Raw genomic sequence first — 19130 nt, 5'->3', positions numbered from 1 at the left:
TATTCTTGTCAATATTTTTTATTCCAAATGGTTGACCCAAGTTGGGCTCAAAATTGAGTTTGAAAAGGTCATGCCCAAAATTTTCCATGACTCGGAACCCCTTGAAACTTCATTTGTCAAAATGTAACGAGCTCTTAGGATTATGAACTCTACGAGGAAACCGCTTGTCTAGATCTGTCCATCGATCGGGCTAAGTCCAAATCTGACCTGCTCAACCGGCTATCAATTATGTCCACACTCCTCCAAATCATAATTTGGCCCGTCGAGCCCCTGTGCCCACGATTTAGGTTTGCTTAGATCAAGAAGTATAGATCTCACACAATCAATCGAAAAAGTTCCTGTTTTGAGGCCGAAGCCACTATCCACCCTAAACACGACCCCTAGGTCTGGCTCACTTGTTTAGTAGTTCTAGTATCGGCTTTAGAGAGGGCCAAAAACAATTTTTACGCTCATGAAACTCACATGCATGGCATTCGCATCATATCCCTAATGCCCTGTCCCGTCTCTTTTTCACATTGGGAAATTGGAGACGATTGGTGAGCAAAATGATATGTTGCTTCATGTCCAATTTTTCTTTTCTTTTTTTTTTTTAAGTCAAAGGTGGCAACTAAAACCGAAAAAGTTATAACAAAGAAGCAATTAAATCATACTAGACAGGTTCTTAATTTTATCCCTGGATAATCTCAGCTTCCTCTTCATTGACTTCCGACAAGTTGCAAGAAAGTTCTTGGGATTGGAGGCTTTTCTGCTGCCATAACCCCCTCCAAAATCTGAACCACCTGAGACATAGTTGGTCTATCCTTCTCGCTGTCTTGAATGCACCAGCAAGCGACTCTGCATGCTCTGCACAATTCTTCCATCTCCACGAGTCCGTTCAATCTGCGGTCCACGAGTGGCAACACTTCTTCTCCTTTGGCGATTGAATTAGCTACCTGAAGCGGTAGATAATCGCGCACATCACTGTTCAGCTCCTCGATGTTTCTCTTTCCCGATATGATCTCAAAGAGCACCTTTCCGTCGCTGAAAACATTGACTTTCGACGTGATGGCTCCTCCCAAAATCCATTCTGGTGCGAGGTACCCTCTGGTTCCCCTCATGGTGGTAATTACGCTGCTGACATCCCGTCCCAGGAGCTTTGCGAGGCCAAAATCAGCAATTTGTGGCGCAAGCTCCGAATCCAACAGTATATTCTCTGGCTTGATGTCACAGTGTATGATGCGATCGCGACACCTCTCATGGAGATACTCCAATCCTTTAGCAATCCCGATGGCGATGCCGTATCTGGTTTTCCAATCGAGGGTGTTGGAACCTTTCTGAAACAAATGAGCTGCGAGCGAACCATTTGCAAGGTACTCATATACTAGGAACCGCTCCGTCTCTTCAGCACAAAAACTGCGCAGACGAAGGACATTGACGTGCTGTGTTGTTCCGATAGTTCTAACTTCCGCAAGGAACTGTTTGTTACTTTGGTTTTGATTCACAAGTTTCTTCACTGCTATTGGAGTTGAGTCTGGCAGTGCTCCCCTGAAGGCAGAACTAAACCCGCCTTCCCCAATTTTCTCAGAGAAGTTCTTTGTTGCCTTCTTCAGAACTCAATATGCAAAATGCATCAAATGATCGTCCGCTCCACTAGCAGACCGCCTCCTCCTAATGATCACCAGCGACCCACTCGAGGACCAAGAGAAAAGCTACGGACACAACTACAACTGCTGTTATGGAATTTGAACTGGGTTCCCCCTTTTCTTACTCTCCTCCTTCAAGTCCAATGCCGCGATCCGGACATAGAAATCTCTTGAAATTGCATCATCGGCTGAATGTTGAACCACAAATTTGTCATCCGTCCATATCAGATAGTTAGCAGTGTAAGCATAAGCACTGCAAGAACAGTTGCTCAAGCACAACAACCTGCATGCATCAAGGTTTTCCACCATGAACCAATCAGAATTTTTTGGCAAGTGTGTATTAGGCATGAGGAAAAAATTATCTTTCCTGTCACCAGTACATTTTGACACATTTCTCCTCTTGCATCGGCCCAGATGATCTTCCAGCTTTAGAGGATCTAAGTATCCAAGTACGCAATCACAAAGCAGCGCTTTGCTCTGATTGCAGTTAGAAGAAGCACCACAAAAGGGATAAATCTCACACTCTAGGGTTGGCTGTGTCCAAAGCACTTTTCATTTCTAGATATGCTTTGCCCACACTAATTGGTTGAGCAGCCCCGTCGGTTCCAGCACAATCCTAGAAAGATTATAAGGAGCAACTGAGGAATATATGAAGTAGGCCTCATTCTCATTTGAAACAAAGGAGAAGTTTACCACGTTTTCCACTGTTACTGAGCGCTGATGCCTGAATTCATCGCCAGTCCAGTTGCCACTATTCCAGTAGGCTTCCGACCTGTTATATAGCGAATACTGAGCTCTTCCTTCCCTCCCGCGAATGCAGAGAATATCCCGGGAGCTGGATCATCTAAATCTCTCCATGCCACCAAAACTGTCCTTTCTGACGTAAGTTTATTGAATCCAAACTTGGCACCGGGTAACCACGTATCAGTCGGATGATCAAAACTCTGCCAAGCAATAGACACATCAGATGTCTTCCTTAAAATGAAGTTTCCATTGTCAAGGAGCACCGCTGAAGTCAAATTAGGCATGAGCAATGTTGAACCGGTCAACCAGATTTGACGCTTGGATGAAGCGAGTATGACTAAATTACTGTCCCGAAGGAGCTTCAACTCCGAAGAGAATGGGTCAGACACGGGGCGGTTCCTATTCGCAACCCAAACCAGAGTCTTTTGAGGTAATCCTTTGTACCAAATGCCAATGTAGTGGTTACCAATGTTACCTGGTGAAAAGAAGCCCATCTTAAATGTTCCTCCTTGAGAGATTAATGTCTGATTTCCGGAGAGAGACTCACCGGGTAATATGGTATCTGGCTTATGGACAAAGAGGGGCCGAATGAAACAGAGTAAAGAAGCAAAATATATGGAAACATTTCTGCGTTTCTGCTTATGTAACTCATCTCTTGTTGCTCTTTCTTTCGCAACTGACATGGGGAGATAGCAGCTCCAAGGCTTTCTGATGAAAGCCTGATCTCTCGTTGGCCAGCGGTCTTCGGGGAGTTGCCGGTCCAACAAGGTTTAGTCGAAAGTCATAAGAAACTGGCTGTTTCTCTCGTAAACGCTTAGCATTCCAGAGGAGGTTCTTTGGTCTGATGATAGAGAAGATCGTTGGGGGTCATCTGTCATTGAAATGTGCAAGTCAACCAATTAACACACAGTAAATTGTGTGGACCAACCAAAGGTTCCATCAGTAGAAATTATGCAGAGATTGATGTTGACGCAGTGAAGCTAACATAACACTGTGGATTACTTAATGGATGGCATTCCCATCGATTAGGTAGGAAACTTATCTACGGTTTCTAAATTTGAAATTTTTGGCAAATTGATTTTCTCTAGAAATCAGCTTTAGTATCGTAAAATTGAACTGCTGTGCCCTAAATAGAATCAAAATCCTTGTAAGTGAGACATCTGTTTGAAATTCATTTTGGTTCCAATATATCATAAGTGACACATCGCGAAGACGAAAACGAGAACATACAGTAACATAGATGACAACGAACTTTGTTCAACTGAGTTTCAAGTAACAATTTAATTTAAGTCATTACACGTTTGCATGAAGTGTTTGCATTAAGTGAACTGGCAAGCTGGTATGAAGGTCAAGCCCGTCATATTAACGAGAATTAGTCTCTGTCCTAAGTATTTCCATTTGTTCTCGATATCATGCTCCCTACTTATTTTCGGAGTTTAAAAGTTATTTATATCATGTATCAACTATCCATTATTAATCTTGTCTAACCTCGTGTTTCACTCATCAATTTTCTCATTCGATAAGCATTTTAGTAACTTAATACACTAATATTGTAAACTAGTTTTAGTATAGATGGTATTACTAAATAGTAACATATATTCCCCCATTCAATTCCCGTCAACATCTCTAATTTTGGGCTAATTCCAACTTGCCCTATATGATTTCATGGTGGTCTCAGTCAATCCCCTGTTATTTATTTGCTCAGCCGACATAGTAGACTTTGATTTTTTTGTCTCAGTCCGACCCAAAGTTCGTTGACCGGTTTCTTTCTGACCCTCCGAAATCCGATCTGCGTTACATCACATGCTCAATTCTGCTCATTTTGGCAAAGTAGGCGGCTTGCTCTGTGTTTCGTCTGTGGCATGTGCAAGTCACAAGCCCATTTTGAGCAACCTCCCAATTGGTTTAAACGTTAGGATTAAGGAAGGGAGTTGCTCTTCTTCTTCATATGGGACATGCGGTCCAGGTCGGAGATTTCTCGGGAAAGGATGGCCAGAGTAAACATGGGTGATCGGGCGACTGTCGAGGGGGGTAAGGTATAGGTTTTGGTGGGAAGGACGGAGCTTGTAATGGATCGGTGGAGATAAGGGAGAGACTCGTTGCTCAATGCAAACGGTATCACGAGGAATTTGCTTAACTCACATGAAACTAGGATATTACATATGAATGATCGCGAGCGTGTAAAGATAGTACCATTTGAAGATAAATCAAATTATGCTGAGTCCATTCGAATTTAAGAAGACAGAGAGCGATCAAGATCGCTCCACAGTTTCACACCACGCTCAGAGAGTGCATGAAGTGGGGATTTGAGTGCAAATCCAGGTGAATCGAAGTGCAAAAAGTGAAGAGTTTGCAAGGAAATTAAAATACATTGAAATGGAAAATACCCGAGAACGAAACCAAAAGATTAAACACGTTTGCCATGTGTTCCGGCAAATATGCTTGTCCAGTTCTTCTTCACTGAGTGATGGTACGACTGGACTATTGTCCTCAAATCTTGTAACTGCGAGCTTTTAGAACGATGGAGGAAGGATTGACATTGCGACCCAAAAGGACCCAAAATTTCGTAAAGGAAACCTCGTTCAAAAAAAAAAAAAGGCACATTTGGAAAAGGTGGGTACCAATAGATAGCTGGAGGATACACTGCTAAAATCATGGATAAGGGATATTACTACTTTTATTTTGCATTCAATTTCTACAAGAGGGAAAAAATCATACAAAACAATTGTTATTGTGCTCATACTGGTAACTACTAGAAATAGTTGGAACACTTGAAGAAGATGAGAAAGTTTCTAGTTCGTTCTCGATCTCGCCATCATCAAGTGGCTTCTCTGTCGGATAAAGAAGTGGTTTTGGGGGAAGTTGTAGTTCATCAATCTCTCCTTCTAGCATATTAAGGACCCGGCTCATCGATGGTCTATCACTAGGGCTCAATTGTATACACCAAAGAGCAACGATTATCATCTTCCTTGTTGTCTCTCTTTCCTCTTCTGTGGCATCAACCATTTCATAGCCCTTTTCTTTGCCGAGTTGATCATAACCCACAAAGGAAAATAAATTTGACTTGAATCCTCTACATTTCCATTTACATTTCTCCTTCTACCGGCCATTTCCATTAGCATCATCCCAAAACTATAAACATCGGCTTTGTAAGAAATGCCACCAATATCCTTATAGAATAGTTCAGGAGCCATATATCCCAAGGTTCCTCTTACTGCAGTCAACGGTACTATGCTATGATCGGTGGGGTAAAGTCTCGCAAGTCCAAAGTCAGAAACTTTCGGAATGAAACTCTCATCTAGGAGAATGTTGTGAGGTTTGATATCATAGTGTAGAATTTGCATGTCACATCCCCGATGAAGGTACTCTATTCCTCTAGCTATGCCAAGAGAGATCTTATACATTTTGTTATGATCAAGAGAATTATTCCCATCCTTATAGAAAATGTGCTTATCCAACGATCCATTCGGCATGAAATCATAGACAATAGCTTGTTTGGAGTAATCAAAGCAAAAACCAACAAGTTGCACCACATTAACGTGGTGGATCCTTCCAATTGTGGCCACTTCGCTTATAAAATCTTGCCCGTTAGATTTTGGTTTGTTCAAAATCTTAACCGCAACTTCATTGCCACTTCTAAGTGTTCCTCTGTACACAGAACCGAATCCCCCTTCACCTAACTTGTGTTTGAAATTCTTTGTGATCTTCTTGATATCCGAGTAAGAGTGCCTAATGGGCAAAAAGTTATTGTGAGCTCGTAGAAATTCTTCAATGTTTGCGTCCATTGCTTGGTGCCTTCTCTTCCACTTATAGACTAGAAGTATCAGCACACATGGAGCGCCAAATATGAATTTTGCTGCCAGGAAGTGAGCTGTATATAAAATTGCCTCAAGATTAGTGTAAAGTATAGTCTTCTTTATTTGTTATAAAGCGCATACAAGGAGTGTTTTCTTCACATATATGTACGCTAGTGTTTCGTGGATGTGAGGAAAAATGAATCGTCCCTACCGAAGACAAAACCGGCATTAGGAACTGTATTCAGTGCAACATTTAGCGCCGTACCCCAGGAAGAATTGTCTATAGAAAGCAAGAGATTAAGGCATATAATCAGAACCGAGTAATGAATGAAAAGCACGTATAAGGAAAGAAGTATTATTATCCTAATTAACTAAAAACCTAAATATAAATTAACAACTTTCGTAGCAAAGATGTGTAAGGATAATAACTGTTCATCACAAGTGTAATGAATTTTAATTCATGACAAGAGCTATAGCTAGACCCAAATATTAGCATATTGATCAGGTAAAGTTCTTCGATGGAAAGGCATACTTACAATTGTAGTAGGGTTTGCATCGTTTCCCACCATATCGGTACCCTAAGAAGCAAAAGTGAAATAATTTCTTGTACGGCCGCGGCCAGACCCAGATAAAAAACCCATCGGCCATCGCATTGTGGATGTCGGTGTAGGAGATCGAGATTGTATGATTCTCGCGGGACGATGCATCTATTTTTTTCCCTAAATATTCTGCTGCAAGTATTGACGCGGTTATGGTGCAAAAATCCTCAATATCCCTTGCCGTTGCATCGATGACAGCGTATATATAATACCCTTTTACAGCTATACATGGTTCGACGTCAATATATGAAGGAGATCTCACCTGCTTTGAGCAAGACATAATGGTCACCATGGGAAATATAGAAGAGATGTCGTACGGTTTATATTCTTCACCACTGAAATTAGAGGGCATTAACGGGTGGAGAGGAAGGGAGGAACAGTTGCCCTTTTGCAGCCCGACATCGACCACTTCCATAGTACCAGCAAAGATATCCCAAGAGTTGTCCAGAGGGATTATCTTTTTCACATGATATCGGCCACTGTACAAAGATAACAACGTGCGGTTATCTTCACATGCTAGCTCGAATCTCGAGTCACCGCAGCCTTTCGGATCGTCTTTCAATTGAAAGGGATAGCTCAAGTTTCCAACCTCCCCGCACGTTGAAGGGGCACACGGGCGATTATCCCGGGCATCGCAACTAATCCCAGCTTGTATTATGAGAAGAACGAGTAATAGGAAGGGCTCCATTTGGCACCTGAGTAAAGAGAATTTGTGCAATGGAGAGAGATTTTTGTTTGGCTTTGTTATTTGGTGAAGAGGCTCGATTGAAAGGGGATGCATCTGGAGAGATGTATGCTGATTGAAGAGTTGGAGTTGTCTTTGGAAAAAGCCCAAGTCAAACAATGACCAAGAGCTGTCCAAAGTCAAGAAAGTGGAGCTTCAAAGCACATTCCGACGTAGTGGGCAGACAGTGGCTAACAAATGCACCAGAGCATCTGAAAAATGCTTTCCAGATGAAAGGACTATAGATTATATTGATTAGTATCATATCCGTATTGTTATTGGTTAATTATACAATAAAGTCCCTACAAGTATCAACTATAGTTTTTGTAATGGTTAATATTTCTTCACTCACCACCCTTCTAATTGGTGAGTTTCAAAGTATTAGAAAGTCCAAACCGAAAGTTTAACTTGATAGATTAGGGCGTGTTATTATATTTAAAAATTCTAATACTCTCACTCACGTGTAGGCTGGACTTTGGCATAAGCTTAAAGTGTGGAAATATGTAATATAGGAAATTAATAGGGGATGAAAATATTTGAACTCAGGACTTCCTACTCTAATTTTATATCGAAAAATCCAATCAAAAAACTTAAACTCATAAATGAATCCGTGGTTTAATATTCAAATATCTAACACACATGTAGACATAATCTTCATTTAAGTTGAATAAGGGTGATGTCCACAACTTGTAGTCCACTGTACTGAAGGATGGTCGGAGGAAGTTTTCTTCAATCAGGATTGGAGGAAAGTATGAATCCTATTACAATCATACATCACAAAAAATACACGTCGAGTATTGAAGTACACATAAAAATTATAATATACAACTGAAATTATGAGTACCGAAAATTTTATTTTCAAGTGTTTCGAAGTAAGTAATATTTTGAAAAGCCTAAGCAACGTCGTGACGTGAGAAGAGAGATATTTGTTCCTCGTTTGATGCATGCATTTCCTGTTTCAACGAAATTATTAAATTATGTATTTGTATATTGATAGAATATTTATATAAAAAAAACTAATTTTTAGTAAGAAAAAAATGATTGCGATCCCTTAACCCTATTCTTTCAACAATGGTAATGAATTACTTTTGCGCTCCGACGTTTTGGTGAAATTGCATTGTTACATGATCGAGAAGATCAGTCGGGGGTGATCTGTCATTGAAATGTCCAAGTCAACCAATTAACACAAAGTCAAGTCGAGAAAAGCATATTGTGTGGACCAATCAAAGGTTTCATCAGTGGAAACTATGCAGAGATTGTTGTACATAGCTTTCATGTATTTAAAAGGAACGAAACTTCTCCGCGATTGCTAAAGTCAGACATTTTTGGCAAATCCGTTCTCACTAGGAATTAGCTTTTAGTATCTTAAAACTGAACAAAAGGAAAGGAAAAGCAATTCCAAATGGTCGTCCCAGTCTCGGGCCCAAAATTGAGCTTGAAAAGGTTATGCCCAAAATTTTCCAGGACAAGAATCCCTAGAAACTTCATTTGTGAAAATGTAACGAGCTCTTACGATTACGAACTCTATAAGGAAACCGCTTGTCTAGACCTGCCCATCGATCAGGCAACGTCCAAATCTGACCTGCTCAATCGGCTATCAACTATGTCCAAACTCCTCTAAATCATAATTTGGCTCGTCAAGCCTTAGTGCCCACAATTTAGATCTGCTCAGATCAAGAAGTATAGATCTCACACAGCCAATCAAAAAAGTTCACATTTTGAGGCCGAGGCCACTATCCACCCTAGACATGACCCCTAGGTCTGGCTCACTTGTTTAGTAGGTCTAAGGTCGGCTTTAGAGAGGGCCAAAAATAATTTTTACACTCACGAAACTCACATGCATGGCATGCGCATCATATCCCTAATGCCATGTCCCGTCTCTTTTTCACATTGGGAAATTGGAGACGATTGGTGAGCAAATGAGACGTTGCTTCATGTCCAATTTTTCTTTTCTTTTTTTTTTTTGAAAGTTGCCTATGAAGATGCTCGTTATATTTGCACAAAAACATTCCCATTTGGCTTATCGGAAAGTATCACTTTAAAGTCGAAGGTCGCAACCAAAACCCAAAAAGTTATAACAAAGAAGCAATTAAATCATACTAGACAGGTTCTTAGTTTTATCCCTGGATAATTTCAGCTTCCTCTTCATTGACTTCCTACAAGTTGCAAGAAAGTTCTTGGGATTGGAGGCTTTTCTACTGCCATAACCCCCTCCAAAATCTGAACTACCTGAGACATAGTTGGTCTATCTTTCTCGCTGTCTTGAATGCACCAGCAAGCGACTCTGCATGCTCTGCACAATTCTTCCATCTCCACGAGTCCGTTCAATCTGCGGTCCACGAGTGGCAACACTTCTTCTCCTTTGGCGATTGAATTAGCTACCTGTAGCGGTAGATAATCGCGCATATCACTGTTCAGCTCCTCGATGTTTCTCTTTCCCGATATGATCTCAAAGAGCACCTTTCCATAGCTGAAAATGTCAACTTTCGACGTGATGGCTCCTCCCAAAATCCATTCTGGTGCGAGGTACCCTCTGGTTCCCCTCATGGTGGTAATTACGCGGCTGACATCCCGTCCCAGGCGCTTTGCAAGGCCGAAATCAGCAATTTGTGGCGCGAGTTCTGAATCCAACAGTATATTCTCTGGCTTGATGTCGCAGTGTATGATGCGATCTCGACACCTCTCATGGAGATACTCCAATCCTTTAGCAATCCCAATGGCGATGCCGTATCTGGTTTTCCAATCGAGGGTGTTGGAATCTTTCCGAAACAAATGAGCTGCGAGCGAACCATTTGCAAGGTACTCAAATACTAGGAACCTTTTTGTCTCTTCTGCACAAAATCCGCGCAGACGAAGGACATTGACGTGCTGTATTGTTCCGATAGTTCTAACTTCCGCAAGGAACTGTTTGTTACTTTGGTTTTGGTTCACAAGTTTCTTCACTGCTATTGGAGTTGAGTCTGGCAGTGCTCCCCTGAAGACAGAACTAAACCCGCCTTCCCCAATTTTCTCGGAGAATTTTTTTGTCGCCTTCTTCAGAACTCGATATTCAAAATGCATCAAATGATCATCCGCTGCCCTAGCAGGCCGTCTCCTCCTAATGGTCACCAGCGACCCACTGAGGACCAAGAGAAAAGCTACGGTCACAACTACAACTGCTATTATGAAATTCGATCTGGGTTTCCCCTTTTTCTTACTTTCTTCCTTCAAGCCTGACCCCGCAATCCGGACATAGAAATCTCTCAAAACTGCATCATTGGCCGAAAGTTGAACCGAAAACTTCTCATCCGTCCATATCAGACAGTTTGCAGTGTAAGCATATGCACTGCACGAACAGTTGGTTAAGCACAACAACCTGCATGCTTCGATGTTTTCAACCATGAACGAATCAGAATTTTTTGGGAAGCGTGTGTTGGGCATGAGGAAAAAATTATCTTTTCTGTCATCACTACATTCCGACGCAGATCTCCTTTTGCATCGGCCCAGACGATCTTCCAGCTTCAGATCATCTAAGTATCCAAGAGCACAATCACAAAGCGGTGCATGGCTCTGATTGCAATTAGAAGAAGCACCACAAAAGGGGTAAACCTCACACCTTTGTGTTGGCTGTACCCAAAGCACTTTCCATTCCTGGATGTGCTTTGCCCATACTAATTGCTTGAACAGCCCCGTCGGTTCAAGCACTATCCTAGACAGATTATAAGGAGCAACTGAGGAATATTTGACGTAGGCCTCATTCTCATTCGAAACGTAGGTAAAGTTTATCACGTTTTCCTCTGTTAGCGAAGGCTGAAGCCCGAATACGTCCCCAGTCCAGTCACTACTATTCCAGTAGGCTTCCGACCTGTTAAATAGCGATAACTGACCTTTTCCTTCTGCTCCCGGGATTACAGAGAATATCCCGGGAGCTGGATCATCTAAGTCTCTCCATGCCACCAAAATTGTCCTTTCGGATGTAAGTTTATTGAATCCAAACTTGGCACTGGGCAACCACGTATCAGTCGGATGATCAAAACTCTGCCAAGCAATAGACACATCCGATGTCTCCCTTAAAATGAAGTTTCCATTGTCAAGGAGCACTCCTGAAGTCAAATTAGGCACCAGCGATGTCGAACCAATCGACCAGATTTGACGCTTGGATGAAGAGAGTATGACTAAATTACCATCCTGAAGGAGCTTCAACTCTGAAGAGAATGGGTCGGACATGGGGCGGTTCCTATTCGCAACCCAAACCACCGTCTTTTGAGGTAATCCTTTGTACCAAATGCCAATGTAGTGGTTACCAGTGTTACCCGGTGAAAAGAAGCCCATCTCAAATGTTCCTCCTTTAGAGATCAATGTCTGGTTACCGGAGAGAGACTCACCGGATAATATGGTATCTGTGCTTATGGACAAAGAGGGGCTGAATGAAACAGAGACAAGAAGCAAAATATAATGAAACATGTCTGTATTCTGTTGTGATTGGTGACACAGCAGAAGCAGATCGTCACTTTGCAAATAAATCGGGAGCTGTAGAAATCGATAGAGAAATAAAACGAGAAACAATAAAAGGATACAAGAAATTTACGTGGTTCGATCCGAATATCGGTACTTACGTCTACGGGGAGAACCGGCCACAAATAATCCACTAATAAATTGGAGAATTACAACATTACAATCACTCACACACTCGAGTGTTTCCCATACCTAGTTTATGCCCAATATCCACAATGTTTAAACAACTCAACTCGATGGACTCGACTCTACACTCAAATCTCTCTAAGCTCTCGCCTCTTTCTACGTCTCTAAGCTCTGAACTTCACTTGTCAAGAGCTTACGATGAGCTCTCCAATTATTTACAAAGAAATCGTGCACTCGTTCGTTACACATGAAGGAAGTCTTCCTTCCATTTCGGCTGCCGTGGGAGGAAATCAATGAATAAAACAGACCAAGCCCACACCTTTTGATTGTTATATATAATATTGTCAAAGGTTGGCCCCCTTCATGTATGTGTACAGAGAAGATCTCATCTTCTTGGTTGTCTACCGGCTCAAACTCGAAATATAATTTAACAGTTTCTGCTCACTTAACTGTCTCTTGTTGCTCTTTCTTTCTTTTGCAACTAAGGTTTTGACATGGGGAGTTAGCTGTTCTAAGGCTTTCTGAGAACTGCTAAAATCTTGATTTCTCGTTAGCCGGCGATCTTTGAGGAATTGCCGGTCCAACAAGGTTGAGCCGAAATCTAGCAGTTTCTCTTGTGGGGCGACTACAATTCCGGCAGCCGGTTGCGAATTATTTTGCCGTCCTCCAGTTGGGTAGTACTCGCGTAGCATTTCAGAGGAGGTTCCCTGGTCTGATTGATCGAGAAGATCAGTTGGGGGTTCATTTGTCATTGAAATGTTCGAGTCAACCAATTAACACGAACTAAAGCCAACAAAAGCAAATTGTGTGGACCAACCAAAAGGTTCCCATCATTGGAAATTATGCAGAGATTACAGACACGCAGTGAAGCTAACTTAACACGTGGTGAATTACTTTATGGGTAGCTTTCACATTAATTAGGGGGGAAACTTGTCTGCGGGTCAAAGTTCGACATTTTTGGCAAACTGATTCTCTCTGGGAATCAGAATTTTTTTTTTTTTGGTCATATATCTGGGAATCAGATTTTAGTATCATAAAAATGAGCTACTGTGCCCTAAATTGAATCAAAATCCAGTAAGGCATCTGTGTTGAAATTCATTTTGGCGCCAATATATCATGAGTGACATATCATAGTATCATTGATGATAATAAATTCCGTTCACCTAAGTTTCAAGTAATAATTTTGTTAAAGTCACCACCCCTTTGCATTAAGTAAACTGGCAAGCTGGTATGAAGGTCAAACCCGTCATATTCACAAGAATTAGTCTCCCTCCTAAGTATTTCCATTTGTTCTCGATATCATGCTCCCTACTTATTTTTGGAGTTTAAAAGTTATTTATATCATATATCAACTATCCATTATTAATCTTGTCTAATCTCGTGTTTTACTCATCAGTTGTCTCTATCGATAAGCATTTTAGTAACTTAATACACTAATATTATAAACTAGTTTTAGTATAGATGGTATTACTAAATAGTAACATATATTCCCCGATTCAATTCCCGTCAACATCTCTAATTTTGGGCTAATTCCAACTTGCCCTATATGATTTCATGGTGGTCTCAGTCAATCCCCTGTTATTTATTTTTGCTCAGCCGACATGGTAGACTTTGATTGTTTTTGTCTCAGTCCGACCCAAAGTTCGTTGACCGGTTTCTTTCTGACCCTCCAAAATCCGATCTGCGTTACATCACATGCTCCAATTCTGCTCATTTTGGCAAAGTAGGCGGCTTGCTCTGTGTTTCCTCTGTGGCATGTCCAAGTCACAAGCCCATTTTGATCAACGACCCAATTATTTTAAACGTTATGATTAAGAAAGGGAGTTGCTCTTTTCTTCATATGGGACATGCGGTCCAGGTTGGAGATCTCTTGGGAAAGGATGGCCGCCGTAAACGTGGGTGATCAGGCGGCCGTCGAGGTGGTAAGATATAGGTTTTGGTGGGAAGGACGGAGCTTGTAATGGATCGGTGGAGATAGGCGAGAGACTCATTGCTCAATGCAAACGGTATCGCAAGGAATTTGCTTAACTCACACGAAACCGGGATTTTACATATGAATGATCGCGAGCGATCAAGATAGCTCCACAGTTTCACAACGCACTCATAAAGTGCATGAAGCGGCAATTTGAATGCAAATCCAGGTGAATCGAAGTGCAAAAAGTGCAGATTTTGCGAGGGAAAACATCATGTACGAGTGATAGTACTACTTTAATTTTGCATTGAATTTCTACAAGAGGGGAAAAATCATACAAAACAAGATTACGGAATCTTTTTGTTGTGCTCATACCGGTAACTACTAGAAATTGTTTGACCACTTGAAGAAGAAGAGAAAGTTTCTAATTCATTCTCGGTCTCAGCATCATCAGCTAGCGACTCTGTCAGATATAGAAGTGGTTTTGGGGGAAGTTGTAGTTCATCGATATCTCCTTCTAGCATATTAAGGACCCAACTCATCAACGGTCTATCACTAGGGCTCAATTGTATATACCTGTTGACACCTAATTTTGCTCACCTCGTTAAATCGATGTTTAAATTGTAAGTGGGCCAAATTAATGTAAAAGAGAGACATTTCAAAATAAAAAATCGGTCAGGCCGATTTGATCCTACTCAATAGGGCCGGCCCCTTTTTCAATTATTTTAGTTGTTCGGGCTCAACCTTTTTTTTATTATTATTATTTTTTTCTTTCTTCTTGGGTTTGTTGTTTGCTTTCTCTTTTGCCCCGTCGGCCCACTTTTGGCCTATTTTTGGCCCGTCAGATCCGGCCCACTCTAGCCTTTTCTCCAGCCACTTGGCCCAGCCCCTCAGCCCTTTCTTCTTCCCCTCGCGCTCAGCCAGAGCAAACAACAGAAGCGACAAGAAGCAGAGCAGACAACCAGAAGCGACAAAGCAAAAGAAAGGGAGTGCATCGGGAAGGTTTAACAGCGATTCCAGAAGAAGGAAAGTGATGGCTCATCGCTGCATCCTATGCTGGACAAAACCCCAAGAAGAATTGCAGCCGATTTAGCCAAAAACGGGCTTGATTCAATCCCAAGAAGAGGACTGGCTGCTGGCATATACAAAAACAGAGAAAGCACACTGATCAATGGCGCCTCTGAGCTCGAAATGGAAGGGGAAGGTGGCTGGCATGGTTGACCAGCGAAGGCTTTTGGTGGTTGACACACAAAGACCTACGTCAATTTTAAAAAAGAGAGACTAGAGGAGACAAAGAGGAACAGAGAGTGGAACGAGAAAAAAAGGGAGAAAAGAGAGGAACCGAGGGTGGAACGAGAGAAAATGGAGAAAAGAGAGGGGTTTTGAAGAGGAAAGCGCTTCGGTTCCTCTTTCCAGGAGGATCGCCGGCAAATTTCCTCCCCCTTCCAGTCGCTTCTTTGCTAATGCCTCCCGCCATAGTTTCCGATTGCCTCGACCGAAGACCATCCGGCCTCCTAATCCGCCCGAGACCAAGTCGCTGCGAAACCAAGCCCTAGCTGCAGCGAAGGGACGAGCTCAGCCTCATCCTTCGTTGACTTCGTCGACTTTCTGCCCTTCCCGAACCAGGTAACTCCTCCATTTCATGCTCTGTTTCATCTTGCTTTTTTCAACTCGAGAGCATTAAACCAAACTAGCGATTTTTCGAGCAAGTCGAGCGAAACCGAAACCAGTCCATGATGATTTGGGAGAGTTTAAGGGCTAAGACATTGTGTTTGGACTGAGATGTGCTTTAAAAGTGTCTCTGGAATGCATACTTTTTTACGCATACCGACTGTTCGCTGAAATGTCTGAACGAAATATCACATGCCCAGAACACCAAAGTCGATCTTGGAGTTCTTGAGTGAGACATTTTAAACTGAGACGAATTTGTATTGAAATATGGCTATTCAGAGTTTTATGTATCACGTCTGAGTCAAAAGTCATACCAAATCTCAACCTTAAACCTTTGTTTGAGCTTGTCGACCTTTTGTTTGGTAAAATGTCCGAGTAAAGGCCGAACCGAAAATAAACATGAAATCAGTCTATAAAATCTTCGATCTACGTCTTATTCGTTCTTAAGGTTGATGTTCTGTTGACTGACTCCATAATTTCGTGTGATTTCGTGACATGAAAATTGTCTTCCCGAGTCGGCCATGGACGAACACGCTTTTGCCGGAAAACCCGTTCCCTATGCCAAAGAAGTCCGCGGTTTGAGGCCGCCCCAGTTACTCTCATGTCTCGCCGTTTTCATATGCGTATATACGTTTCTTATGGTGAATCGGTTACCGTCTCGAAATGTTTTAATGTTTTAACGTCGCCGGGGTTATCACGGCGATAGCCGGAGTATTTGGCTACGGGAGTGTGGTGGTCGACGGGAGTGAGCCGGTGACGGCCGTCGGCGTCGACGGCAAACGTTGAGGGCCGTGGGAAGTTCGCTCCGGCAAGGCATGAAGGTGAAGAGCCCTCGGCGTGGTCTCGGTGAGCTCTCGGTGAATCCATGAGGAAGAAGGACGTGCATGGAAAAAGCACGTAGGGGAGGAAAAAGTAATAAAAAATAAAGAGAAAAAGGAAAAAGAAACAAAAAAACAGAAAAAGAAAAAAGAAGAGGGGGATAAAAAATCGAAAATGAAATAAGCGAAAGGGATCCGGGCGGGTCAGAGAAAACCAGGGTCAGGTGTCGGGCGGATCGGGTAGGGGACCCGGTCCGGAATTATTATATTATTAAAATATTTAAAAATTAAAAAATATTAAAAATTCCAAACAAAATTCTAAAATGTTTAAAAATCCAAAAAAATATTTAAAAATTAAAAATTAAAAAAATCAGAAAATTTCCAAAAAATCTAGAAAATTAGGAAATGTTTAAAAATCAGTTTTTGGCTTAATTTCACTAGATTTTAGCTTAAAAACTCAAAAAAAAATGAAAAATGAGAAAAACCCTCTAAAAACTTTCCAAAAATCGGATAAGTCACTGGTGCTTTACCTTAGGGCTTTTGATTGCATTTTCTTTTTAAAGACGATGCTAGGTCGCTGGTTGTTTATTTTCTTTATGATTATCTGATTGCGCACTTTTAATACATTGATTATTATTTTCAATTTTTAGAACGGTTAGGTGGAATCTTAGCTTTTTCGATAAGCTGTCCGGTACGTTAGTTTGCGAACATTCAAGTTTAGGTATCGAAAGGGCACTAGTTAGATCGTCAGTGTAATCAAGTCCCCGAACTTTAGAATCTCTGATTTTCGCGCGTATCGAAACGACACTCCCGCGTCTCGATCAGGATTTCTAGCCAACTCTTGATCATGGCTAGTGGCAACTCCAATGGAATGCATAGTTTAGATAATTCTCGTCGCATAAGGTATGAGACTTGGGAGCGCCTCGGTCCTTGGATTAATGAACCATTTGATTCGTCTTTTAGACGAATCAATCGATGTTCGTATCTATTGACAAATCTCTCTTCCATCGTGTGAACCGCCGCCACGCCGCTCTTCCATCGTGTCCGCGACGCCCCTGTTGCCACTCCCACGTTGCCCCCGCCACCGAGTCCGACCAGCGCCCACCGAGCTCGGCTGCTGTTCTGCCCCGCGTCACCCTTGCTGCCCGCTGCCGTCCCTAGGTGACCCGAGCTGCTGCTGGTCGAAGCCTGCTCCCGTTGCTGCCGACGATCCACTGCCACTGCACCAGCTGCTGCTGCCGGCGCTCGCGTCCCACTGCTGTCTAGACCAGCAGTCGAGGAGCCTAGATCAACGCCAAACACGGTCAAACCAAGCGTGTTTGGTAATTGAATAGACATACCCACGTGAAGTTGAAGAAAGAGTCCAGGTGTCTAGCAATTCCACTAGTCCATGTTCGTGGAATTTTGGTCAACAGTTGCTGCCCCCAGTTTCCGTTGCTGCTTCCTTCGCGGCGCTTGAGAATCCCGCTGCTGTTGTCGCCGCTGCACTCACACCATTGCTGCTGCTGGTCGCTACCCTTGCTCGCACGAGGCCAAACCCGACGCCGGCTGTTCCTTTGGTTGCGTTCCGTGCGAGGCCTGCCCCACCACAACGCCGACATCCTCCGAAGTTGCTGCCATCCCCGACGTTCGTCGCCCTCCCGTGGTGAGCTGCTGCTGTTCCGCGACTTCCGAAGACTGCTCGTCGCTGCCCGGAGACGCTCGCCGCGCCGCCGTTCCTGTCGTGTCACCGTCGCTAGCCGCCACTGTTCCCGACGTCGCGCCGCCGCTCCCGACGCACCGCCGATCCGCAATCCCGGTCCGCTGCAGATTTAAATTAGGAAAGAAATCTGCAAATCAGGTAATTATCATATCCCGATTTGATTCGAATATTTGGTTGCCTAATTTGTGCTTATTGATATCTAATTTTGCATATTTGGATAATAAGCATTATTCCAATTATGATTTTATTTCCTTTTTTGAAATCTTGGATATCTATTACTTTTCAAATTTGGATAGAATTTAGAATTTTCAAAATCTTTTGAATATATCCAAGATATTTAAGATATCTAAATTTTTTCAAGAGGTGATCGATTAGGAAAATTTCCTAATCCGCAACCGCACACATGGAAATAAATCTATCTATCAGGCTTTAGATAGAGTTATTTCCATAGCGGGTATTTCGAATTTTAGGATCGATCTGTCAGGCTTCAGATCGAAACTTAATTCGAAAGATTTAGCGGTTATATATTTTTTTTACTTGATTTTGATTTCGAATTTTGATATAAAAAAATGCCAAAAATATTACTTTAGAATAAGTTAATTTCTTTAGTTTAAAATTGCATGTTTAGATAATTGGCATTTTTAATTCCGAATTTCATTAAAGCAAAAAATACAAAAAAATAATATGCCCGTCATTAGAAATAGGTCATGTCGTCGCATGACATATAGTTTGCATGTTAGGTTGCATTAATCGCATGTCAATTTTTTGCACGCCATTACATATAGGTTAGCTTTCATTTAAATAAATAAATAAAAATCAAAAAAGAAAATTTCTGCACCTTTGAACTCTAAGTCAAGATTTATCAAAATTGTCAAATTAAGTATTTTTTTTGAAATTGGTACCGAAAGGGCGTTAGGGAAT

General features: G+C 42.0%; 2 protein-coding genes and 2 pseudogenes across 2 annotated transcripts; all 4 read right to left on the bottom strand.

Annotated features, from left to right (window-relative positions):
* Positions 1–695: 695 nt before the first annotated feature.
* Positions 696–3049, bottom strand: LOC115663104 (G-type lectin S-receptor-like serine/threonine-protein kinase At2g19130; annotated as a pseudogene).
* A 2029-nt stretch (positions 3050–5078) lies between these two features.
* On the bottom strand, positions 5079–7177 carry LOC115663103 (rust resistance kinase Lr10-like; annotated as a pseudogene).
* A 2415-nt stretch (positions 7178–9592) lies between these two features.
* Positions 9593–10835, bottom strand: LOC115663102 (G-type lectin S-receptor-like serine/threonine-protein kinase At2g19130). Its single transcript, XM_030585146.2, has one exon. The coding sequence runs from the start codon at positions 10544–10546 to the stop codon at positions 9632–9634; it is 915 nt and encodes a 304-aa protein (XP_030441006.2). The 5' UTR covers positions 10547–10835; the 3' UTR covers positions 9593–9631.
* Positions 10546–18127, bottom strand: LOC130139181 (G-type lectin S-receptor-like serine/threonine-protein kinase At2g19130). Its single transcript, XM_056315609.1, has 4 exons — positions 18024–18127; positions 17644–17790; positions 10684–11888; positions 10546–10583 (listed from the first exon to the last, which is right to left on the bottom strand). Exons 1-4 carry the CDS (start codon positions 18125–18127, stop codon positions 10546–10548), a joined length of 1494 nt encoding a protein of 497 aa, XP_056171584.1.
* Positions 18128–19130: the final 1003 nt, after the last annotated feature.

This window comes from Syzygium oleosum, unplaced genomic scaffold (assembly GCF_021117445.2).
Source record: "Syzygium oleosum isolate NSW1041296 unplaced genomic scaffold, Sole_v2.1 Sole_v2.10, whole genome shotgun sequence".
Classification (NCBI taxonomy): domain Eukaryota; kingdom Viridiplantae; phylum Streptophyta; class Magnoliopsida; order Myrtales; family Myrtaceae; genus Syzygium; species Syzygium oleosum.
This window is presented reverse-complemented; position numbering and strand designations above follow the sequence as displayed.

Excerpts from the sequence above, each read along its gene's own strand:
- LOC115663102 (XM_030585146.2), bottom strand. The coding sequence starts at position 10,546 with ATGCATTTTGAATATCGAGTTCTGAAGAAGGCGACAAAAAAATTCTCC.
- LOC130139181 (XM_056315609.1), bottom strand. The coding sequence starts at position 18,127 with ATGGCAGCAACTTCGGAGGATGTCGGCGTTGTGGTGGGGCAGGCCTCG. Across the intron at positions 17,791-18,023 it reads TTGGCCTCGTGCGAGCAAGG|GCTCCTCGACTGCTGGTCTA; the intron begins GTAGCGACCAGC and ends GCGTTGATCTAG. Across the intron at positions 10,584-10,683 it reads GTCAGGCTTGAAGGAAGAAA|GAGGAGACGGCCTGCTAGGG; the intron begins GTAAGAAAAAGG and ends GGTGACCATTAG.